The sequence below is a fragment of the Diachasmimorpha longicaudata genome, chromosome 11 (genome assembly GCF_034640455.1).
Source record: "Diachasmimorpha longicaudata isolate KC_UGA_2023 chromosome 11, iyDiaLong2, whole genome shotgun sequence".
Taxonomy (NCBI): Eukaryota; Metazoa; Arthropoda; class Insecta; order Hymenoptera; family Braconidae; genus Diachasmimorpha; species Diachasmimorpha longicaudata.
The window spans coordinates 2,180,102-2,206,701 of record NC_087235.1 but is presented as its reverse complement, the minus strand read 5'-3'; the positions used below and the strand labels follow the sequence as shown (position 1 = coordinate 2,206,701).

At 38.2% G+C, this 26,600-nt stretch overlaps 1 protein-coding gene across 3 annotated transcripts in view; it reads right to left on the bottom strand.

The window, feature by feature from the left end:
* Positions 1-26,600, bottom strand: part of Glurib (Glutamate receptor IB) — a 385,770-nt gene that overhangs the window by 132,530 nt on the left and 226,640 nt on the right. For all 3 annotated transcript variants that reach the window (XM_064130822.1, XM_064130821.1, XM_064130824.1), the window contains exon 2: positions 10,038-10,190. In XM_064130822.1, coding sequence (XP_063986892.1) covers positions 10,038-10,190 — 153 coding nt within the window. The remainder of the gene's footprint in view (positions 1-10,037; positions 10,191-26,600) is intronic.

The window sequence follows — 26,600 nt, the reverse complement described above, 5'->3', positions numbered from 1 at the left end:
ATGGTAACCTCAGTCCTACCTAAACTCAGGAATTGTTCTTATCCTATTTCCGTAAATGCAATACTTTTTCAATTAAATTCGGAGTAGCTTTTAATTGCTCATTGGAATTTTATTCTAATTCATGTAGAGCAGAATTTTATCTGAAGACTTTCATTGCATCGTAATTAAAATGAAGCTTTCAAGAAAGCGAAGAAATCTTTCTTTAATATACGGAACAAACCAATGTATTTTTATAAATAATCGCCACTTGTTTATGGTTTCAATGCTATTAAATGAAAGTGCAATAAATTAAATGTTCAATAAATGCACGCAGACGCAAAAAATCTTGAAAAAAAATTCATGCCATAATTCGAATAATCCATTCCCTTTCTCCAGCGAGCAGACATATTTTATCCCAGACAGAGCATTAAAATGGCGAGTAGTTTCCTACAAAATGGAGTGACTATGAAAGATGAAATATCTTGGCATTCGGTGACGCGTCATTTCCGATTGTCATTTCTCAAGGGAAACGGACGGTTCTTCAGTTAAAATGCCTTTCAAAGCGCCCCACACCTCTCCAAGTTTATGCCTCTTCGTCCATTATGATTGTAAACGGGTGTCGCGCGTGTCATCCGGTCTCGTCGAGTGCACTCGGTGATTCGCTTGTGTCCTCCATTGGCTTCAAGGAAGGTTAACAAGAGGGGGAGAACGAAGAGAAATAGGATAGAAACTTGGGAATTAGATTTCACCGTGTCCCTTGACGTGAGCAAAATCTTGACTTCACTTTTTTTTTTGTTCATCTCATCCAATTCAGGCGCTCTTATTCCCTCTGCGTTGATCATTCGCGAAAAGTTGTGGACTTCTTAAGAGTCAAAATCAGGTTGCCTAGTCCGACGAGTGAGAAAAAAAACTTGGTCTTGAGAAATTTACTCGCAAATCAGCACTGTCATTGCCGTTTGTTGAATTCGAGCAACGGAAAAAAATCCTCTGCACAAACTGGCTTGCAGTAGATTGCCATTTTTACATCAGAGGATTTCACGTCAAGGGTTCCGTGCACGGAAACGAAATATGCTGGAATCAAGTATATTCTATACTTTATCTAACTACATACGTTCATCGACGTCGGCGGCGCAAGTGGTAAGGCGCTAGCTTAGTGTGCGGGGGATCGTGAGTTCAAATCCCAACGGATGCGAATTTTTCACAACCTGAGACTCCGACGGGCGGGGGACTGTTGGTAGAGCAGTCGCCTGAGCCGGTAGGGGGGTTTCCTGTGGTTTCCCAAGCCAACTCCCATGTTCTATGGGAGTGTGAATGTGGTGCAGTGTAGCATCCACAGCCGCATGCAGAGGGCATGTTAAGCCCAATTAGCCGCAAGAGGGCAGAAAGTATAAACATTATATCAGCCCACTGCAACTCCTGCTCGATAGCTGCCCAGATATTGTCACGTCCTAGGTGGCGCTGATGGTTATATGCTCGATCTCGCTTGGGAGTTTGAAGATTTGAATACGCGCCAGGGTTTTTGTGCGCGTTGGCAGAAAAAATTAAGAAAAAACGATAATTTGTTGACATTTAGTATATTATAAAAATGAGAATGACGTGCTTATCTTAGCTATATACATACAATAATTAAAAAATATATTAATCAGGAAATTTGAACCTAGTCCGTACCAATTCATTAAAGCTAATCGAAGATGTGTGATTTTCAATGTTTCCACGTAATGACACAGAATCAGCTGCCTCATTACTGCAGCATGATGAAGCACATGCATTTTCCGAAGATGCAAGATTCTCACTATCACTACAATTGGAAATGGACGGGACGTCCAGGGGTAATTCCAAATTTTCCTGATTTTTATGGATCGGGACAGCATTAGGTGCATTATTGTCGGGGCGTGCAAATAAATTATGAGAACCCAGTCCTTCGTTAATGAGCTCCCCTTTGTGAATTACACCCCTGTGATGACTCGCAACTAGATTCTCTTGATCTGGGTTTTTTATCTGGCATTTCAAATCAAGAGAATTCCAGTCCTCGGTCCAGGGAAAAATGGACGGAACTACTCCTTTTTGCAGCCGTGGAACTTTTACAATTGTCTAAGACATATATACAAATCTTTTTTACCCGAATATGACATTATTTTTCATGAACAAAAAATGTGTAAACATACCTTGCCGAAAACTTGTCCATTTCTAATTATAGCATCTCTCTCTGTCCAATCTATTTCCTGAGTTTGAAAATGTTTTTGACACACAGCTCTCCCAACACTCAAATCATCACGATTTAATGCAATTTTCCACTCTGCTAATCTTTTTTTCATAATCAAAAAAAAATGTACTCTCTCGGGATTCGTTTTATAACCCGATTTGCATCCTTGAACCGCGCAAGATGGCATTTTTTTTTTCGCAAAAACCACAGAAAGAAAAACACAATTTGAACGCACATTCAATATGAGGATTTGCCATAGAAATCGAGGAGTGGGGATGAAAATCGCAGGGAGGGAATAGAGCATATAACATCCTGCGCCATCTGGATCGGTGACAATAACGGGGCAGCAAATCCTTATGGGTTTTAGGTGAGTTTCAGTGGGCTGCATTATATACGTAAAATAAGTATATGTGGGGAATCTAGATGCGCCTTTTTCGAGCTGGTGAGTATTCCAGCGAGACAGGGTATGGGTGGGCTAATGAGCCCATAAGTCATGGTGGGAAGCAGTAGGGCAACGGGCCTTACGTGTGAAAAGAAGTGAGATTTAGGGCAGTGGGTAACGGTGCACTTCAGGGAAATGACGATTTGGAAGTTGGATCTATTATACTGCCATAGATAGCTCTTCAATTTCAAAATATATTTTTCTAGGGAATATAATCCTGTTCAAGAAAGCACAAGCATATAAATTAGGTTAGCCACGTAGGACATTTGCAAACTTTATGCGTGAGAGTTTTTGCGCATTCGAGGCGGGAAGTTCAAATAAGACGTGCATTCGGTCTGATTTTTATTTTAATATGTACAATAGAATGCCATGAAATGAGTGAACGCCTTGCAAATTATGAAGGGGTATTATGATCCGATGAAGTGATAGTGGTAGTTACGAGCAAGTAGGATGGAAATGAAAAGATACTATGAACGCTTTTTGTTCTCTGTGCGAAGATTAAATCGTTCAGAAGCGTTGATTTTCAATGTGCATCCTCAATGATTTAAAGACGACCGCCAGATTCTTCACTAGATTTCATGTTCTGATGACTCAAGGAATCCTAAAGGCTCATTACATCCTCCCCCCCTCTCCAATGTGTTGCGTGGCACCATTCCGCAATAATATCGTTATTCTTAGGTTTGTTGGAGGGATCAGTGAATTGGGCGAAATCATTTGTACCCGTTATTAATAGAATAACGAGAAATTGACGATACAGAGTGATATTCAAGATGCTAGATGTAAAGTGAGTCCTCAAAGAGTGAACAAATAAAAAAGACTACAAGTCTCCCGAATCTTTGAAATTATGGCGCCGGGAGGTATAACTGACCATCGTCCATGATAAACCTTATTAGTGATATAGGATCAAGGTCATAAAGGGATAGAATTTATTTATTGTAAAGAGGTACCTAAATTTATTGCAAACAGACTACAGTTCAACTTATAGAAAAAACGAAAAAGAGTATCCTCACGGGCAACCATTCAAGTCTGAACTGCACTCATCCTGTTTTTCCAGACCCGAAAACGCCCTCATTTTCTATTGGATTAAGGGGTAGAAAAGAATAAACACTGTTTAAATTTTAGTTAAATCAAATTATTATTTAAAATATCACTATTGGTTCTATCCATTCAGGAGGCAGTACACACTACGAATGTTCACTATGAACTATGCTAGCTAACTAAACCTCGTGAGGCCCAGAGTTCACACTCAACTTCAGAGGGCAATAGAGCTCCCTCCCCTTGCACCAATCCTGGTCCTCTCTGGTCACCAGACGTAGATGGGGAAAACTATAGCGGATAATCCTCAGGAGGATTCCCCTTAAATTATTCTAGGAAGAGGGCCTCATAAAAATAGACTAATAAATATTTCCAATATATTGAATGATTTTATAGCAGGGTGAATTTTGTAGTGTGGAAAACTCCAAAATCCAACATTTTCCTTCTTTTTTTACACCAATTTTCTCACTGAGTCTTCGTCAATGCAAACTCTGTCCTAAGAATGATCCCATATGGCAGGACGAAGGCCACCGTTATGAGGCACTGAAAATCCTCAAAAATCGTAAACATGACCGTAATAAAATGGTCATGTCTTACACACACGTCTTCTTTTACACTCACATTTCTTGTGCACGAAACAAACACATAATGTAAACTGAAAACAGCGTCTAAACAAATTTTAATATTTGCTGTCGTCAAATCGCTCTCTCACACGTGCGGAATTATACGAAAGAACAAAACACTCACTCTTCACTATTTCATCCATCCCACAGTGATATTTCAATCAAATTTTCCGTCATCTCTAAGAGCTTGAGTGCACATACAACTGATAAGCGTTTTTGTAATGCTTGATCTAATCATAGTACATAATAAAATGACGTAAAAATCTACTGGTTATCGATTTTGCCGTTGAAAATCCAATATACTTTGTTAAAGTATATCCATTACACTTCAATCAAGTATAAAATGTACTTGATCTAAGCTTTTTTTTCGTGTATTCTTGGAGATATGAATCTCTTGGTGATTGTTGGACGGTATAACCCATGAGTGAGATCCCCTTTCCAGAGATTGGTCAACACCCTGGTATTAAGAGCTATCAAACTCGAGAGTTGGATTTCATGTCTGAAACTTACACTCAACCGTTTCTTTTACCTTGTGACAAAGTACATAAAGGGCTTGAAGGATTTCGAAACCATTTTTCTACCATCAAAACTCGTGAGAGGAGACTGAGCTAAACCAGAGGATATCTTGAATGAGACTGATACTACCTATGAAGAGACGAAAAAAAGTAGGAGTTGGTGATGAGAAAGACGTCTAATTTCGTAAGTGCATAGAAGGCTACGACAAACGCGGACAAGGCAAGTTGCCGGAAGATGGAGTTTTATTTTATACAAACTGAGAGATAATCTTTGTTTACGCGTCGAAAGACGTTCATCGTTGAATATAACTTGAGAAATGAAATACATTCAAAAAATGTTCACCATTTACGTGGAGCCAAACTTGATTCGGTTGGGATTTCTACTCATTTCCCTAAAATAAATAATTGAGGACCCAGATGACGAAATAATAATTTTGAAAGAATTTTATGTCATTTGTGGCAATTGATGAAGAAATTATCTTGAGGAAAATCTAATATAAAAATATTATCTAAAAATGATGATTTGTTGGACTTCACTTTTACTGTTCAATCGTGAACTATACGAAGCCTCCTGAAAGCTGCTATCGATCTTCCTTATCGTTGTGTAAAAGGACAAGATATCGAAAATCGATTACTCGAAAATGGCGGTCAGAATCGAAACATGACAGGCGACATTAAAAGCGAGACAGCAAATAGACGAACCGTGCAAATAGACAGCAAATAGACGAACCGTGCAAATAGACGGCCTAAGAATCGATTATCCAAAAGTCGAATGAAGACAAACTTCGGTGGAATCAACGGTAGGTGACATTGTAGCCGAAATGCCCGTTGGTTTGGAATCATAATCTGAATTGGAGCGAAAATAGAAGACACACAACACAATACATGTGCTATTTCATACATATGTAGGGCGTAATAAATGTAAAATGGACGCCGTTTTCACTCGACTGAACTAGTACTGATGACGTAGAAAAGGAATCAGGGCAACAAAAGGGTATCAACGTCAGTGCCGCTTGCGTTCATGGTGGCGCTGGTGGGTGCCATAATTCTGGCTCCATTAACTCCTCATAAATCTATTCTGGCCAAATCTGGTCTATCGGACGAGATTCATAAATTCACTAGGCGTTTTAAATATTAGTATATGCGTTTTTCAATTACTAGCATATGAGCACGCGGTATGCGTACTTTAGCGAGAAATATATTTGTATATAGTCGCCACGGAATGGTATATTGTTGAATTTTTGGGGATTTCTCCGAATGCAAAATTCACTCTTTCTCCTCTGAAAAATATCTTCCAGAACTTTATGATGGTAAGGCCCCGAATGTATTAAAAAAAGGGGAAAAGTTGTTATTATCCGCCTTGCTTAAGCAACATTTGGCGACCAGAAGTGGCCATGGGGCTATAAAATAAAAACCTTTTTGAGGGTGGAAATGTTCCGGTCCATGAGGCCCAAAATACTATTTCTGAGTTTAGTCTATCGTTAGAATCTCTAGAGGAACATACCTCCTGACATAAGTAGAGCCAAGTATAACGATTAAATATAAAGTGTACTAAAGAAACAAAAGTGTTGCTTATTGCAATCCCATATTTCAATATATATATTGAAAGATTATATGTTCGCGTATTATCAAAAAATATGTATCATATAAGTTTAATTATATGATATATCCTACAGTCAGCCACTTCTCATTTGTCGTAAGGATTATGTAGTATATATGTCGGGTATATCTTGGCTGATTTATATATCGTTCTAACAAAAAAAAGCATCCAACGTTTGTTGTTAGCTTCTTAAGGCGAATAGCAAAGATATATAATATATTATATATGTAGTATCGGAAAATTTGATGAGTTTTCTTTAGGATAGGATAATTTATGAAGATCGAGGCGTTAAATCGTTCTATTATTTTATTGAGGGCCGTAGACAATATTTTGGACCCCTGCCTGACGCACGTCCGTCGAGTTTTGGAAATTCCCCAAAATGGGAAGATGGCCATTAGGGTTGTGGGGTGCTGCCGGCAAGGGAGGGGAGGTTACGGGAAATTTTTTGGGACTCAGAGGATCGCGGATGACGTAGAGGACAGTCTATTTCGAGCCACGGTTGTAGTATCGGGAAAAATTATGAGGAAATCCCCAGTGTATGAAGGATAATCTGTCAAATATGATAGACAGATGTCCGCCGTATTTTATTAAGATAGTACTACGGCTATAAGATTATATTGTAGCCGTAGCGTAGGTGTTATCTGTGGAGAAACCCCGTAAATGGACATGGATTGGTAGAGGGATGCAAGCCTGTACGATAGAAGCACTTAGAGGGTCATATTTTGAGGGTTTATGAGGCCCACAGATGTGACGCGCAAATCGTTGTAGCCAGCGAGGTCGAGGGATGCTAGGACCACGTGACGCCATTGGGGCCCACTCCAGGGTTGACAAGAGAGACAGGGTCAGAGTTGGTTTTGAAGACATAGTGTATAGTGTTAATATCAATGGCACCCTTTCTCATAGAAACTAAACTGTCATTATCTTTTTAAAAAGTCATCCTACACTGTTTTGGGAAGACGTTCCTCCACGTCAGTATCAGAGGAAGTACTCTTTAAGGAAGTTTAGACGGAACCACGGTATAATAATAATAGTGTTTGTAATAATTTGTAACATAGTGAAAAGTGACTGACCCAATTAAATAAAGTGTATAAACCGTAAATTGTTTCATCTTTTAAAAAATTATCCCCACGTATATTATATGTTGACCGATGTGACAGTGTCAACTTGCCTGTATTTTTGCGCAACTTATTTTTATCATAAAAAAATCAAATTAACAAGTCACACCATCGATCTTACATTTTATACCATTAGGCGACACATGGCAGTAGTAAAAAAAAAACCTATAAAAGTGTTACCGCCATGCAGTACTGCGGAAAAAGGATGAGATGGCTTGAAAGGCTTTTCGCGGCTAACCTTTGCACAGCGAGAGGATCGCGAGAGCAATAGTCACTTGGGTATTTCACCGTAACGCCTTGGGTGTTGCTGAAAATTGACTCTACTCCCTCTTCACGTCTTACGATTTTATCACAAGCTAACAGGTAGAAATGTCATTCCACTGGCGCTCGGAGCGATTCCCTCCCATCCTAATGGTACACGACTCAATAGACCAGACACATGACTGAAATCGTGGTGGATGGTGACGACGACCAAGTGATCGTAGTGGTTGGATGTTCGATGTCTCGGTTTTTGTTTTGAAAATAGTGAGTGAAAGGCATCTACGATGACAATGGTCCTCTGGGACACGGAATCCAACTCCCTCTTCGGTTGCTTGCTCACCTCAACCTCATCTCTTCCTCTTTTATTCCACCGCATACAGATGGAATGGCTCAGTAAAAATGGCCATTGTGCGATTCACACGGGCTTTCGCGTTGGGAGAGGGAGCTGATGATTTCTTTTTTTTTTTCCAGAGACTCTACGCCCTTTTTTTTCAATAGTAGGGAAAAAAATGACGGGGAAAAGTGGCTTTGAGCTGCAGGGAGATTTATCGGATATCATTTTGAAAAAATGGCACCTCTCCTTGACACTCAGCCCATTGTTACAACTCCAATTGTGACATTTTCGATTGCAGCTCTTGGGTAATTAATTGCGGATACTTGAAATTTCAACTCTGTGATGGACTCGTTCACTTTGCAATGGATCTTAATTGGATTTGAGCGAAATTATCGGGCCGCGAGGTCAATGGAGTCAGTGACAATTTGATTGATTTTCAAGGGAATTGTCATGGGTTTTGATTCGATTATTGGGATTCGAATTGTTGTCTGCACGTAACTTATTAGTGCTGATTAGTAATGGAAAAGATGGGTCCAGGGATTTTTGCATTTTCTTGGAAAATCTCGAATTTTGTCTTACTCATCAGATTTTCCATTGGACTCGATGGATCGATGGTTTCGGGCTCGCAAATCATGAATATGATAACACTTTTGCCAAAATATACTCTCGTCTATTTATTTATAAGAATTTAAATGTTCGTTCCGTATTAAAAACATATTCTTGGAACTGCGGGGGGTCGAGTGTCTCAGACGCGAAACATTTTAATGTAAACCCATTGCTCCTTCCTTTTGAGAAAATTCACGGGGATTTCCCCGGCCTCACAATTCTATCCTCTTTTTCTAACACACAGAAGATTCGCGGAATTTCTCCAAGATTTAAAACCGACGAAGGTCTCTCTAAACATTCAAGACAATGTTAGTGTTAAACTGTGAGATTTTCCCCATAAAATTGCCTATGTTTCCCAAGGCCCAAGAAACTTTAACTTTTTTTGCTTGCAACCCAACAGTCGATTCAAACGGTTTATGACTCAGGCCCTTTCAGTCGCTTCAAACTTAAGTACCACGGTGGGCCTTTCCCCAGACGCGACATTGTCAAAAACATTCAGATTTATCCACTCCACGTGGACGTGGTCAACATCCAAATCATAAACCGCCAACTAACCAATCACATTTTCAAGAATCTCTCTTCATCAATCAGAAGGATCCTGATACCCTTACTCATCCTGAGGGAAGATCTCAGGAACAAAGGTTTGGCCTGGAGAGAACGAAGGAGGGTAGAATCAGTAGTTTTGGAACGTCGAGTGAGCTCACGTTGATAGAAAATACAGTGCGCGTTCTTGAGACATTACGACCTCTCGCAGGTCCCATCAATTACCTAAATCAGTTTGTTTTTAAATGTAATAATAATTTAACCAAGCAAATCAACGTTACGCTAACAAATAAACAAGTGATTCACCCAAGTCATTGATTGTTTTGCGTCAATTTAATTAGTAGCTCAAATGTGTCGTCTGCTATAGAGTTGGACGAAACAACGTTTAAACTTCGATTTTGCCTGGAGATATTAATTTCTGGTTTCATGAACCGCAATAGTATTATTGAGGTACGACTCTTTTCGAACGACTTTCATTGAATCTCTCTCTACCACTGCATTTTATATATTCAAATTTTTTCCGGTTTACGGTGAGGATATCTCACCCCTTATCCCAGAAAATCAATCAATCAAATTGGCAATCTCATTCAATTCACCGAAATGAATCACGACCGATTCATTAGCCAAAATTGTTATTCTACAGCTCAAGAAAGTCATAGTATGTCCAAACCTTCCTAACTAACCCCAATTTTTACTCAAATTTTCCACAACGTGGAGACTCCCAACAGAAAAGAATTCGAAAACAAGAATTACATTGGATAAAAATATCTCGAGTACTCACTCAGTCGCGACAGTTTGAAAGCATCTGCGGTGTTTATGACATCGACCCAAGCCTGAAGGTCAAACTTTCTTGACACGTTGTTTTGATTGTTCACTGCAATGGCGTATTTAAATGCCGACTGTACTTCTTCCGTTCCTTGCTCGAACATCGCCCCTGCAACACAAACATCATTATTAGGCAAAGGATTATATTCATCAGTGATTGGCGGCTCCAGCTCATCGCAACGTAAAATGATAATCATCGATAACTGAAGGGCCGAGGCAGTCATTCGACTGATAGTCATCCCTTTGACATTAATAGGGATCTATGAAGGTGGGGCTTTCAGTTCGTCGATTCAACCTTGGGAATTAATCTCACTACCTGTAGAATCGTGTTGCACTGTAGTTTGTGCACCCTGTGATCAAAGACGTTATGGGGGATTTAATCTAAACTCATTGGGGCTGATAAATCCGTCCCGATAAATAGAGTCGAGTAGTCAACTATTTAGATGGTTAGTGAGAAGAAAACTTGGATTTGTACGATTCATGGGTTGAGAGAAAAATATAGTAAAACGGACGAATTATTTTTTGATTGAAATAATCGGTGTTTTTTGATAATACTAATGGAGTAAGTCCTTGAAGATACGAAATATCTGGTCACTTTTAATGGACTATGTGATTAAATTGTACAGTGTCAGCACTCGCGCGCTACATCAACTCGTAAACATAGGAGCAACACATGCTGATCGCAGTGGCCGAGTTGGTTAAATCCAATTTTTAGTAATCAGAATCGTCCTTCACGGCGAGGGTTCGAAACCCGCTGGTTCCAAGTTTTTTCACAAAAGATTGCACAACACCAGTCGTCTCTGACCCCACTACATGGGCCCAGGACTACTAATTAGTAGTGAATTCGCTACACCAGTGCTACGGTACAAACAACCGGTGAAACTTCTACAACGTTTTCAGTTGTTAATTCTGAGGGGTTCAAATGGAAACCTCATGATTCGATCGCGTGGGCGGCCAAATCTATCGTATATGTATTCGTTTGTATTTTCTGATAACTGCATAACATTTAAATTGTTATTTGAATGTGTCGCATTTTGTCGATCTGAAATCTGAGCCCATCAATAAGATATTTTCAATGAAATAATGACTCATTTTCATAAGATTATGTCATTATCTATACTCTGTAGGGAATTCACTGGTAAAATGAAGATTTCAAATGCTGAAATCATGTAATTCTGTCTTTATATGAAATATGTGATGTGTTTAAGAAAAATCGATTTGCAATGGATTTAATTGTATTGGAGTTGACATTTCAGTCTGTTTATCAAAAATTAATTTACAGTTGGATTGAATACGTCTTCGTATGATTTGTTTTTTTTTATTCTCGTGTTTCCACTTGAGATTGGAAAACATTTTTATCGGTGAAAATTCTGAGAAGTTTGGAGTGTGATGTGATGATGATAACTATCCCATTTCTAATAAATTTTAATTTTATGTTTTTTAAATGAAATACGAATAAATAAATCGAATTAATAAGTGGATAAATTAATGAAAATTGAACTGGGTATTAAATTGTTAAGACAATTCAATATTATTAGAGAGCGGCTATTGAAAATAAGTTTAATGCTTTGGAGTTGTAAATTTCAGAGACCTTTAGTTTACAATATGAATTGAATTATTGCACACTGAATGAACTCTTCATGCGGCTGATGAATTTTGTTTTTTTGATTTACATTAAAGTGAATGAGAAGTGAATAGGGAGACGGAAGTCCCCTTGGCTTGACGGAATAATTTAATGACCACTATTAGACTCGAGAAAATTTGACAATAGAACTATTGAAAGCAAGCAGCTGTACGGAAAATTAAAAATACATTTGAATACATTTATAATAGCTAAATGTAAGGAACGCGAATTTCATGATTTTTTGGGATGATACACTCTTTAGCGACTCTAGCAACAAATGATGAAAAAAAATAAATAAATGAATACTGCGGATATTATTTCGTAATAATAATCATTTAACAAACTTGAAATGCATTGAAAATAATAAAAAGTTGATTAGAGCATTTTTGCGTGGAAGGTATGCAACAAATAATGAGAAATAAATGGAATTAATTAATTTGCGAACGGGTGAATATTGCTCCATAATTGGAATTCGATTAAGTAATTGTATATTGGGGAAAGTAATCGAACAAATAAATTGACCATTGAACATTGGTGCCATATTGGCTAATGAATGTATCAATGACCTACTTCATGAGTGATACAGGTCTATTTTCGGTCAGACGTCGCATTAATACACAAATCCAACCGTAGAAGTTTAACATTTATGAGGGAGAATGGATGAAAGTAATCCATAAATAAATCATGATGAGTAAAAAAACATTTTTTTGAGAATATAATGTGTCTGATATATTTTGGGAGTATGAGTGGGGAAATCATCGACGTAGAATAGTTTCAGTATCGAAGATCTTTCGAAAATTTTGAGAAGAATCATCGAAAGATCTCCGGAAGAGCTCCTGGTGACCCCAAAAGATGCTTTGGGAGATCTTCGGAAGACAATTTTGATTTGATATATATTTGGAAGACAACTTTTTTTTGGAAGATATTTTCTAATTTCAATGGCAAAACATTCCCTCAAAAAAATATTCTGTTCCAAAAATCTTCCAAAGGATCTTCTTGGGTCACCAGAGAGATCTCCCGAAGATCTACGATGATTCTCCTGAAGTATTTTGAAAGATCTATGGCAGACAATAAATAAGTATTAGTATTATATTGGACTAGAAATTTACTGTTCAGTAAATGATCTTCAATGAATATCACTGGCAAATTATTAATATTTGAAACCCCAGATCATTCAATTTCAGAAAGTCTTGACTTGAACCACTACCGTACGTACAGAAGCTACTCATTCTATTATTTTTTTTCTTTTTCAAAATATTGTTTATCATTCACTATTTCCTGTCACCAAAATCAGAAAATGGAACTCGAAAAATTTCATCACTTTATCCAACATTTATTCCAAAACATAGTACACGTTACAAACATCAATATCGGCCCTTCGTTGAAACTCTTTTATTTCTGAATACAGACATTTAATTATCAGATCAGTTCTGTCTCTCCAGAAAAAAAACAATGAATAACTGTCGATTAAATCAAATAATTCACCGAATCAACCCTTAAATACCGGATATTCTAATAAGAATATCAATAACACGCAATCAAATGGTTCAAGTGCAAAGAACAAAGATTGTCTTTGTGTCTGAGTTGTCTGAAGCCTGAAAGCCATTGGACATTCTACCCCTCTTCCACCCCTATCCACTGTCTTCCACCCGCCTGTTATTTCCGTTCCACATGATGATCGTGAAATATTGAATAAGCGAGTCGAAAGCACTCCCTTTGAACCTTCAAACGTGAGAGAATATCGGGTAGATACGACGAGACGAACAGAAAGGCTTGTGAGGGGGGCGGGTATTGGTTGGAAGGGAATAGGAGAATACCATCCTACCAGACGGCCCATCTCTCGTGCACCATCTCTTGTCGGGCTACTCGCCGCTTCATTAGAGAATATCAGCTTACATTGTCATTCCTCCCCCCTCGGTTCCTCCACCCTTTCTATCGCCCACTCAGTACTTCATCTAACCATATACCTGGAATTCCATTTTCGAGGCGAATGAGAAATTGTACCTGGGTAAAGTCGATAGATGCTTCATAATTTAATCTCAAATATTCGGTGAAATGATTCGAGGGAGTTTTTGCGTAGGTTTGAAAGGGTTCACGACAATTACGCAGAAAAGATCTTGATATATTGAGGGTTGGTACTGTCATGTCTAGATTAGTGAGTGGAAATTACGTTAGACGAGCCTCAAGTGTGATCAGAACTTGACATGGTGGTGCTCAGGATCAGCTGATCAGGCGAAACTTGATGAAGAATTGATCAGTCTGACTTAGTCAACCTGAGCAGGTTAACTTGACCTAAAATTGAATTGTTTGCCTACAATTACATTGATCAATGTTGGATGGGGTACGATTGACTTCAGAGTGAGGTCCATTTGCCTGCAAATGATCGGATTCAATTCTGATTACGCCAATTTAATCTGAAATTGAGCTGGTGCCTACAATTATTGCAATCAACTTTGGATCAGGTGGCCTTGAGGACAATTCTCCAATTATTCATACATTATTCTATTTGAACCCTTTAACCCCTACCTGTTTTTGTTATTATTATTAGTATTGTTGTTGTTAATGTTACTATTTTTGAAAATAAAATAGAATTTTAATTGAAGAAATTTTCGCAACACACGTAAATAATTTCAAAGTGAACAAATATTTCCAATACACATCATATGAGCGAAAATAAATTAATTTAAGAGTAGCAGCACAATAGTCCAGTGGTTAGAGCATAGGATTAGTACTCGTAAGGTCCTCGGCCCGATTCCCTTCGGATCAATCTCTTCCAGTTTTTTTTTATATTCCAAGTGTCATATTAGAAAAAAAAACTTCTCCGTTTATTTACTTCACATTCCTTAATAAACCATCCCCTGCGTCTCAATCTACTTGACATTTTTCCAATTATTTTGAAAGAACTCAACCCCCTGAAGTGTGAGATCTCTCAAGTTAGAACATACGTCACAGAAAACATAAATAGCCTACATATACTAGCGAGGAGAGTATTGATGCACAGTCTACTCATGTATGCGTGATGGACATTGGATGTACATTGGTACAAGTTTGGGGTATGATTTAGGCGCTTAGCTCAGCGGGATCCTTGCGCTCAACTTGCAAAATTTTGCTACTGCCGCTCGCGATACTTGACGTAAACTCAAAACATAATCTTAACTTAAATTAAACTTGAACTTAAAAAAAACAATTAAACATGTAATGGACCCGAGCGGTTGACTTCGATGTACGAGATTAACACACGTGTATAAAAAAGCGAAATAAATAATTCTATTAGTTACTGATGTGTCTTCATTAATCTTCCTAATTTTAAACAATGATTCGCTGCGAAACCGAAAGCATCGGGCTACTATAAATACAAAAGTAGTAAATAACAAATTCACGAGTTTTTATTCGCTCGCGTAATTCGATTGCAGGTCATTGTTCGTTGTCACACCCCAGTGAGTCAGTGGGGGGCGGAGGAGGGGGTGGCGTCTCGCAGTTATGCGTGAAGGCCAGTTGTGGGGTGCAAAGGGGTTGATAGTGCACCCCAGTTCCCCACATTCGTCGGTTATGCGTGGAGTTTGATCCGCGAATATTCGCCGTTTTTTTATATTATTATATCCTCGGCTTTGCTTCGGCTCCTTTCGTCATCTCATATTGTCCGAACACTCGTATTCTCATATGAGGATACGAGGATAAATAAATACCACAGCCAAACTATTGATAGTATCTATGTGGAGAAACCTAAAACAGCAAAAGAGCCAGCCGATGAATGAGACAAAACAAATGCTGGTATGCAATTGCGAGGTACAGCATAGTCGAAAGCTTCACTTAGTGATGTTTAGGAGGCAACTCTTTTTTTTTTTTTTATATTGTCCGAATCAACGTAAGAATGTCACGAGGTAATCTCAAGGACATGTGCGACTTTCGTGTCATATTATCCAGTTCACGAATGGAATTAAATTGTGTTATTTTTGGGGGATAACAGACATATTCTCCAAACTGATCCTCCCCCTATTGACTTTTGACCAGACTCCACGTCAACGAAACGTATAATTTCCATTGCAGATTCACAGGGAAATGCAATTACACGGTCATGGAAAGCTCGATTTTAAGGTGCACCTCTGGGTTTGATTAAATGTTACTCACCAGCATTACTTCCACCGACTATATGTGTCCACTCTCACTCCACTTCGTTATATTCGGTTTCGATTTCGACGGAAAGTGGAACGGGAGACTCTTCCGGTGTAACCGAACGTAGTCGCTGTCACACAAACTATCCGAATTCGTTTCTCTCGAAATCGAGTCACTTCTCTATTCGTTTATTTTACAAGAGCTTTCTCCGCTGGGCTCATTCACAAGTTTTTTTGTTGGATGTAGTTTAATCCACGATGTTTTTTTTTTTCAAATGCACCGAATCCATATTTGGAATAGATCGGTAGAGTTTTGGTCCGGGCTTCTAAAGATTTTCAAATATTTAAATTCATGTCCAGGAAGTTTCCATTAGCTTTTAACTTGACGAGCTTTTGAAATCATGTGAATAGTGATAGTTCTTCAATTAGCGCCGTTTTAACATCGATATGGCGGAGTGGGTACTCCAACAATGCGAGGGATTTTTTTTATTCTTGAAAATCGTACTAACTGTTCATATACCTCGTATATGATCCAGCCCGTATTTACATGTGTTCAGTGAAAATAAACATCCGGCGGGCACTTCCATCAGGGAACAAGATGCGGGTAGTAGCGGTAGGTACTCTCTAGCCTCTGTCGAATATATTTTCCATAAATTCTCATTCAAAATCATCACAGTTTCCATTGGTCTGGGTGATCCATCAGTAATGCTAACGTTTTCATACACTATACTACGAGGGTAAAAGTTTTTTTTAAACCATCACGAGCCTCGATGCAGCGGTTCAATTAGTGAATTGACAAATGGATTGGGAACAGGAGAGGCAATGCGAATTTTTTTCAAATTGCTCTTTAAAAATGTACTACGAATTTATTTCAGTACCAAACACAGGATTGCAGGAGCCGATTGATTAGTCAAATCAATTAAACTTGATTCATCAGGTAGAAATCAAATTTTTTAACTAATTGTACGAGTAAAATGGGAAAAAAATCGTACCTAGTCAGTGTTATCTAAATTGAATTTCGGAAAGTCTTGATGTTTTTCTAAACATTTCCTCCTTATAAACCACTAACAAACCTTGTTTAATTATCCAAAAATTTGGATTTGAATGTTTGATTGCACCGGAAATGTTCATTGTCCCATGACACCCTGAATCGAGTTCTGATTTTTCAACTTTTCTATTACAATTCCCAATTACGATTCCAAATGTGAACGAGTTCTCTAAATATTTTGTGTAGTTTCCGACGATTTTTGCATCTACTAAAAGGATAGAGCTACTCTAATGCAGATAGCTGATATCAATTGATATCATAGAGGCAAATTTATAAAAATATAACTTGATATCTAGTCTATAATTGAATCCACGGTTACATCTCACCATTCATATTCTAAAGTTAATTTTGAAATTTCATCCATCGCTTTGGAATAATTTCTTTATGGTTACTTTTATTGTGGAGCGGCAGTAGGTTTATTTTATTGTTGATCCGGAGACTATCAACACCAAGCAATAAATTAATGATCCATATTTTTTGTTCGTATTAAGAAAGGAAGTATCGCTTTGGATACGTTGTAGCCTGCGCAACATTACCTACGCCATTAGTTCCTACTTCTGACCGTCGGCGCTGCAGTCCCATCGAAGGGGGGGGGGGCTACCCCCACTCGACTGATCAGCTATATAAAGGCCTGCACGTCACGAATTAAGACAGTTGGTGCTGGGTACACCTTGAACGTTGAGCTCTCTCAGGCTCGCTCCCTGAACATTCTGCTTAACCACTAAGCAGCTATAGGACATACCACTGGTGTTTATCTCTCCAGTGGTTCGGAACCCACTCAAAAAATTTAGGTCCAGTCGAGTTCTCACATGAGGATGGGAGGATAAATAAACACTACAGCCAAATTATTAATAGTATCTATGTGGAGAAACCTAAAGCAGCAAAAAAGAGGAAGCCGATGAATGAGACAAAACAAATCCTGGTAGGCAATTGCAAGGTACAGCATAGTCGAAAGCTTCACTTAGTGATGTTTAGGAGGTAACTCTTTTTTTTGGTGTTTAGCTCTGTCCTATAATACAGGAATCAATTTCAAAACGCAAGAAAAGGAAGGAAGCGTTGGAAAATTCAAACCTCCAATTTGCTAGCGCTACTTAGTTTTCCCGAGATGCACTCCATAATGTAATGATGCTTCGTGTCTTCCATCAGTGTTCATCAGGACCTTGTGGGGACCGAACCATTCAAAGTGCTCCCCCCCCCCCTTATGTCAAGAATCATTTTTTTTTTTTAAATTGTTCATTTCTTTGATGTTACAAACGTTTTACTTTGCTTTACATCCTCTCCGGCCTCTCTTAAACTTTCCTCCCCAGCCTCTCTTCTTCTTCCCCCCCCCCCCCCCCCGCCCCCTGTACCGCATTTGCCGAAAGGGAGGGAAAAACCTCACTCGAGGGAAAACCTGCCCTGGTACAGTCGTCCTGTTGACAGGACTACCGCTCGACAGTGAAACCGTGAGATTAAAGCGCTATAAATTTTTTAAAAATTTTGACCGCCGGTGCCCGGGATCGAACCCGTGTCGTTGGCTTACGAGTCTAGCACTCTAACCGCATGGCCACTGCCGTCGGTTTGTCAAGAATCATAATCTCCACTAAAAATCTTGAAAATATATTGAATTTCCCGTGTGCCGTTATGAAGCATTAGGGATGGTATTATAATCTTAGAAACCAAACCATTCAAAATGGTACCTCGCTGAACCCCGAGGCCCATTAGATATTTTTGATAGGAACATATGGTTTTTGGATTTGGCAAATGGAAGATTAAGAGGCAGTTTTCATTGCTGCAAGGTCCTACATATCTGGGCGTATGCCATGGTTTACCTCTTCGAGGTTCCCTCCCCCCCCCCTCATGAATGCGATGTCGGTGTTTGGGAAAAGTGGTTAAACCTTCGCGTAGTGTCCTCCAACTTATTGGTAGGTCTTGATTTTTACAAGACCGAAGAGGCCCTGCAGGGCGATCATACATTTGTCCAAAACCATAATCTGAAAGGTTGTTTTCATAGTAAATTACGCTGTTCGCGAATGGTGGTGTCAAATTGAAACCCGATATTCATTAATAGTTACCGAATGATTCAGCTGACCAGCGACATGTTTATCTAAATGAACCATTGGTTTGTAGTTACTGAATGGTTAATTGTCGAGGAAAATGAGTTGATCGTTTATGATTAATGTGGGATAAATGATGAATTTGTGGCCATGAGAAACGTTTCAAAAATGCTATCATAGCAAAGTAACCTCCAGATTTTGTGATATTTTAGGAAAACTGTAACGTTGGAAAGTTATTTTCATAATAACACATTGAACCTTTACCTCTTTGAACCCATAATAACACATTGAACCTTTAACGTCTAGCAACACACTCGGTATAGCCTGGATTTTCGTTCCTATCGTACGATTGAGGACTGACCAACCGGTTAGTCCTCTTAGTGACCTTGGGATTGGGAGCTATTCGTTGATCTTTTATGTATGATTCCAAATCAATAGATTATCAATGTCAATGATTTTATCTTGAATGAACTCTGTAAAGATGGCTTGGCATGTATGAAAATACTGCGTACTACCATTCTTTGAAAATTGCATTTTCCTGGCGTTTCCCATTAAACTCCTAACAATGTTCATTACCAGCAATTATTTCTTCATGAGTATTAACCTACCACATTGAAAGAGTGTAACTGTTAGTATCCAATGCAAATAGCTACTTAGCACTCTAAGAAAAGGATTTAAAAAACATTGAAAATGAAAAAAGTATCCAATTTTTTTTTACTTTATCGATATATTTTTTCCAATATTTCATTTTAACTCGAAATGTTACATTTCGAGTATTTACGGTCCATTGTGTATCATCGATAATTCCTTCGAATCTGTACTCTTATATGTCAAGCGGTGCACTCACCCTCAATGTTCCTCCCCTCTTTCCGAAATTTCAAAAAAATATACCCTTGTCTTTTATTTTTACCATTCTCTTGGTACTACTCCCATATACTCATCTATCGATCTTTTCTACCCGTAAAATGGAGGATCGAGTGGGTGGAAAATTCAACGTGAAAGAACCAAGTCGAGTCGGAATGGAGAAAAGGAAAAAAAACAACCGGTTTGAACAAAAATTGTGAAAAAAAGGGAGAAGAGCGCTGGGAGTAGAATGAATGAGATGGAAAACTCTGGTATTTTCAGTGGCTACCGATTGTGCATCCCAGGGTAAAATTTCACCCAAGTGGACGTGCATTCAGGGGATTCTCCACTCCCTACTGATCACTAATTGCTATCTTTCTGTGATCGTTCAAACACACTTACATTAGCACTTGAAATAAGAAAAAAGATAGGGACAAATGTGATGAGACGATGGCTATTGAAGGATTTGGGAGTCATTAGTTTTGTTAAGTGGAAATGAAAGCACATCAATTTTTCCAGATGTGGAAATGTCGTTCTTGTTGAACTTGGGCTAAATGTTGATGAAATTTGGCCAGGAAATTGGTTCATGGACCCTCAGGTAGAAATATGAGGTTGGTTTGGAAGGTTGAACATTGCGGCTAGGTAGGTCTTGTCAGAATAGAAAATGACAGCTTGCGGCATATCGATCTCTTGCCAGTATGTGCAATATGACTATTGGAATGCATCGTTAGCTAAATTGAAGCCTGAATGGAAAAAATATGCAGTCCCTATCCAGAGCGATATATTTATGCACCCCTCCAGGTGTATTGGAACAAAACAAGTTAGATGACCAGACAGTTTAACAAGTCAGCCTTATTTGAAGTGAATACTTGTAGATTTGCCGTCATCTTTAACCACGTGGTATTCTTGTTAGATAAACTAATAAACAATGACAGAGCAAGAGAAGTTGAGTGATCATTGAGTGATAGGTCTTATATATTTCTTTTCATTTTTATTGATAACATTCCAGATTTTTTAATACGGGACGTCATGAAATGATCATCGGACATTGGAATTTTAAGTAATGCCGAGCTGTGTGTGGGTTATCTGGTGTTAAAATATTAAATATGAACATTCACATCTCCATTTTATTTTTCTAAAACTCTCCATGTTCCGTGAGTTTACAGAAAGATTTTCGTCTTATTTAATTTTTAGTTAGTTCCGTAGTTTCTACTCAAATCTCAAGATTCTATAATTATTGAATCACCAGTTGATCAGACTAAGTTCCTATATGTACTTATTCTATCAGCTATATCTGTTTATGAGGTACACCGCTCCCGGTTACGCTCCGTTTTCGAAATAATTAAATTTAGTTTTCAGTTTTTCAATTATACTGTTTTCGGTTTGAAAATAAAATTGTTTGAGATCCGCTTAATGTAATTGTGATTTTTTTCAAGTGTAAATCAGTGAAACAAATAAAGACAATTGCAATAAAACTCTCAAAATGACCCCCTCCGTGTCCTGACCCTGTGCGAGTGAACAAATATATTTTGAAGGCTATTGATAATAAGGAATCGATGTTCTCTAATTTCCACAAAAAATTAAGAATAAATCATATAATGTAGTGACTACGCAATAATTATGAGCTAAACCAGCCGCACGATTTTCAGACGTCATCAGTTTTCCAATAGGTGACCTATCCTGGCTACCTAGTGCCTAGTTAGTTTGACTTGCTCAAGAAAATCTTGCCTTAAGTTTGTATTCAACTTTCAATGTCTACCTGGACTGTAAATTTAGCCTTCATCTTCTAGGTAATTTTGACTCAAATGTCTCGTCTGTGGGCCCGAAAGAGAGAAACAACGACAAATGATGAAACGATGAGTATACGAGAAATGAGAGAGCAGACAGAGCGTCAGTGAGTTCTTCAGGAGGGAAATAAAAATAAAAATTGTGTATAGTCGATCGGACTAATGCCAGGGTGAAGAGGATCGGCACAAAGAGTAACCCTCCACGTTTGGTACATCCAAAGACACGGAAACAAAGTGAAACAGACTGAAACAAAGTTGGCTGGGGCTCGTTCGGACAACGGGACTCTGTACTTTATCTCCAACCTATCCAACAATTTTTTTTTCAACTTCATCACTCGGTTTTTTTTTCGTTGGAGTGCATCGCATCTCCGGTTAAGCTAATGCACAAAAAACTTTTGATCAAAAGAGGTAATCGTGTATAATCAAGTACAAGGGTTATTTAACATATGGGGTGAAGGTTTGGGGAATAAGGAAGGAATAAATATAGGGGGGCGGCTCCCTTGAGGGTATATATATTCTTTGAATGAGGGAAATGGGTTTTACAGTGTTGCCAATCTATTTACATCTGCTGTGCTCACTGGAAGAAAGTTTTATTGTACGTTGTTGTACTTGTTCGTATGAATTTACACTATTTAATCTGAATTTTCCGGTACAGTTCCCGGAATTTTTGAATACATTAAATTTTTATTGAAACTTCACGATTTTTTGGTACTGAACATACAGAGATAGTTCGAAAAATGAGCGAGAACCATACTTACAGCGAGAAGCGATAATTACAGATGAGGATCACTCGATGATTTTAGTAGATATCCATGTGTTCCTTCGTTTAAGCTTTTTTAGACCAATATTAAAGTATATTTTCAACTCGTCGCATTTCAAGATTCATCCAGATTCATCCAACAGTTAATTGCTTCACTAGTTGTTGAGGGAAGAGGCGGGTGGAATATTCAATTTGAAATTCCACGGAAAATTCCATAAAATTTTGAATTTCCGAGGACAATATGGGGAAGAATTTTCCAATTTACTTGAATGCTATGCTACGTTATTAGCGACGATACAAGAGACTTCGCGAGGTAAGAATCTGAAGACAGTCCTTTTATTTGGTCTTAGTCTTGAAGTACAGGAAGGCAGACCATGAGGTAGGGAGGTCCATTTTAGTTAAACTTCCACAACGATGTCTTAATTTTAGTTGTATTTTTTAACGTATATTTGTTTTTAATAAAATCCTTGATTTATGTTGACCATATTTAATGTTACACACACAATAGGATACGTTTTACATTACCTGATATATGGTAAAACGAGAGTTTCGAAGCAATACAGAGGTGGAAATTGAATCTTTTCAATCCCACCACATGCACATGATTTTTTTGACAATTACCATTTTGCTATAATGTGCTGAATTGTCAACAACAACCTTTGTCTGAGATCGCTTAATTAAATATGATGAGTCCTTTCGAAGATCGTTTGATAACGTTTCCTCTCACCAATAATTAACAGATACTAAATCGACCGATCAAGTTTATCAATGTTGAATCGTGTGTGGGATGGATGCAATAGTGAAGAGTGAGTGTTTTGTTCTTTCGTATAATTGTGCACGTGTGAGAGAGCGATGTGACACCAGCAAATATTAACATTTGTTTAGACGCTAAGTTTTCAGTTTACATTATGTGTGTGTTTCTAGGATAAGAAATATGAGTAAAAGGAGATGTGTTTGCGAGACATGACAAGTTTATTATAGTCATGTTTAGGGTTTTTGAGGATTTTCAGTGCCCCATAACGTTGGCGTTTGTCCGGCCATATGGGGTCATCCTTAGGACAGAGCTTGCATTGATGAAGACTGAGGGAGAAAATTAATATAAAAAAAAGAAAGAAAATAAGTGCGTTTTCGGGTCCGGAGGACAGTTGGGACTTGACCGGTTGCATGTGAGGATTCTCTTTTTGTCATTATCATTAGTCTGTCTGTATTCTATTTGTAATAAATTTAGTTACCTCTTAAAAATAAATAAATCCTATCCCTTTAGGATTTTGATCCTCCACTTGTAACACCCAATCATTTCGTACTTTCGTCTAATCACCTGAGTGGAAGCTATGTGAAGTGAGTCTGAAGTGTGATCAGACGTTGATAAGGCGGTGGTCAGGTTCAGATAATCAGTCGGGACTCAATGAGGAACTGATCAGTCTGACTTATTCAACATGATCTACATTAAACTGATTAAGCCCAGATATGGCGAGCTTCCCTTCAACTTCACTTTTCTTCACCTGCGATCACTTTGATTCAAGTTCGAATTGAGTGGGACTAATTGATTATTTGGACCGAGGTCCGTGCACGTGCATTCATTCTAATCAGACTCGGATTAGCTCAACTTGATTTTTCTCGTTTGCTTGATCAAATACTAATGCGGGAAGTCTGGTGACATCCGGATCGATGCAAGTGTTATGTCGATGATGTGTTAAGATGAAATAAAAATATTTGATATCTACCCAAACTGACCCCATCTCTTCAAATATTCTCTCATTACAAATGAATGGATTTTAGGATAGGGTCCATAGGGTAGGATAGAGTCCAGAGGGTAGGATAGAGTCCATTTGGTTCCACCAAACTTTCATCTGTTAAAAGTTAACGAATGCATATTTGATACACTTTGCTCAGCTTGACACTCGTCAATCAAGTGGTATATTCGTTAACTCTTAACGAATATTGATTTGTTCATATTGAAGTTTTCATTGACAGAAAAATGTAGCAAACGGACGGATCATTTTTTAATTGAAATACTCCGCGTTTTTTCATAGTGTCAATGGAATACGTCCTTGATGATACAAAATATCTGGACACTTGTAATGGATTGCGTGATTAAACGTTGCACATCAATCTTTGATTGTGGAGATTCCAAACCGAAACTTCATAATTCGATCACATGACATCAACGAAATCGTCGATAATAAGGTATTTTCAATGGAATAATGACTCATTCGTAAATGAATAGCTCATTATCGTAGCTCTATAGGAAATCCACTGGTAAAATGAGGATTTAAAATATTGAAACAATGGAATTCTATTTTCATATGAAAGAACATACCTCCAACAAAATATATTCCCCAGAATCGACGATATTTTTCTCTCAGTGTACCTCTCATTGATAGTTAACGAAACTCGTTTGGAATTCATAAATCGTTCTATCAGTGCACTGAGAGCAATAGCGAGTGGAAATCAACGAAATATTTCTTCCAATCATACCAAAACAATATTTTCCTGAATCAATACAAGTTCGTTTGCTTCAATTTATTGTTAGCCATTTCAATAAATTTATTGCCTTGAAATACCACAAAGGTAATTAAAATGAAAAATAATGAAATGAAATGCATTTTCTTTTCTAAAAAATATTTCTTTATCGCTTTGAAATAAATATTTGTTTGACTCACTCATTATTATTACTCAGTGTGTAAAATCCGCAGAATTCTAACGTTTTCGGACAAATATAACCGAAATTTCTTGAAAAAAATGTTGCCATTGTATCCGCTCTTGAGAGAGCCATAAATATTGTGAATGGTGTGTTCTCTATGAGTTAATAGAAACCTCCTCTGTCTCTTAGAGAAAAGAAAGATTGTACAATAAACCACGGGTGAATCTTCACACACCCTAATGCCATAAAACATGAAGAATGGGTCTATTTAAATTTTTGTGAGGTGATAGAGACATCAGAGTGATGTAGGGGCCATAAAAAAGGAGATAGAAGGGGAGGGGGGTGATGCTGAAAATACTTATGATAATTTTCCACGCGATACTTGCGGTCAGGGTGCAGGGGAGTGAGCATTCCATGGTGGACGTTGTGTCTGGAGAAAGGACGCTCGATTTTATGTTGAAGTGGGGGTGAGGGACGCCAATCAATAGACGCGCGACGGCGCGCCACCTGTCAACGCTCGCAAAATAAACATTGGCTATGGGGTAGGCTTTACGAGGTGATTTTATCAGCTCATTAAGTGAAAACATAATTTCGAGGGGACAGACGTCAAAGACATCGGCTGGTTAATACTGGCTATTCGTCGACTTGGAATGGGACTTTTTCAGGGAATTCTTTTACGAGGGGAGAACTTTCTATTGAAATTCAACCGGGAAATCCAGTAACCGTTTTACCCATCACTAGCCCGGTAGTTACTACGAGGGGGTCAAAAGTGTTTAAAATTTTAGCGATTATTCTCTTTTCATCGGGTGCATTAGTCGATGAGGATTTGGAAAATGTCCAAAACGGGAGAATTTCAGTTTTGAGACATTCGCGGTCATAGTTAGAGATATAGTTGTCTTCCGGATGGATGCGGAATCCAGTTTCAGCAGTTCGCCGACGTTTGGCCAACATTGCAGTCTACATCTTCAGGACTATGCACTGATAGAACAATTGGGTTTTACCAAACGGAACTTCTTAATTATTGCCTCGATTCGTTAATAGTTAATGAATTATGGAGCAGTGAAACTCCGCGTCCAGAAATCTTTGGAAGATTTCTCCAAATATCTTCGACAGAATCTTTTAACCTTCTTTTGGGTGAGCCACAGAGGTGTTCGAACGAAAATTTTTTGAAGATCTTTGGAAGACATTCAGATTGTCATATGAAAAACAACATTTTCTGAGCGTTTTACGCCCAGAAAAACGTGTTTTCCGTATCTTATGTTTGAAATCTCTTTTAGAAATCGTGAAAAAAATTAATTACTGCGAGGATCGTGGAAAAATGTACTTTGCTTTGATTACCTGGATTCATAGTTAACTGAAACGAATATGTAGTTCATTTAAACCAGTTAAAAAAAACGATTCGGAAATCAACTGAAAAATCTTCTACATATTTACTTTAAAGTGCGGGAAAAATATTGCATCCAATATTTAAAAAAAACTGATTGCTGATCAGAAGTTTATTTCGGAATCAGCTGTTACTGCGTGGTGCCGCCCTGTTAATGATAGTTATTTTTTTCGCCGCCAGGGAGCGTAAGGTTTATATCGGATCTTAATTCCTGGATTGACACGAGATGATCAATTTTGAGGGGTATAAATATTAAATAGTTAATGGAGGAGATGATCCTT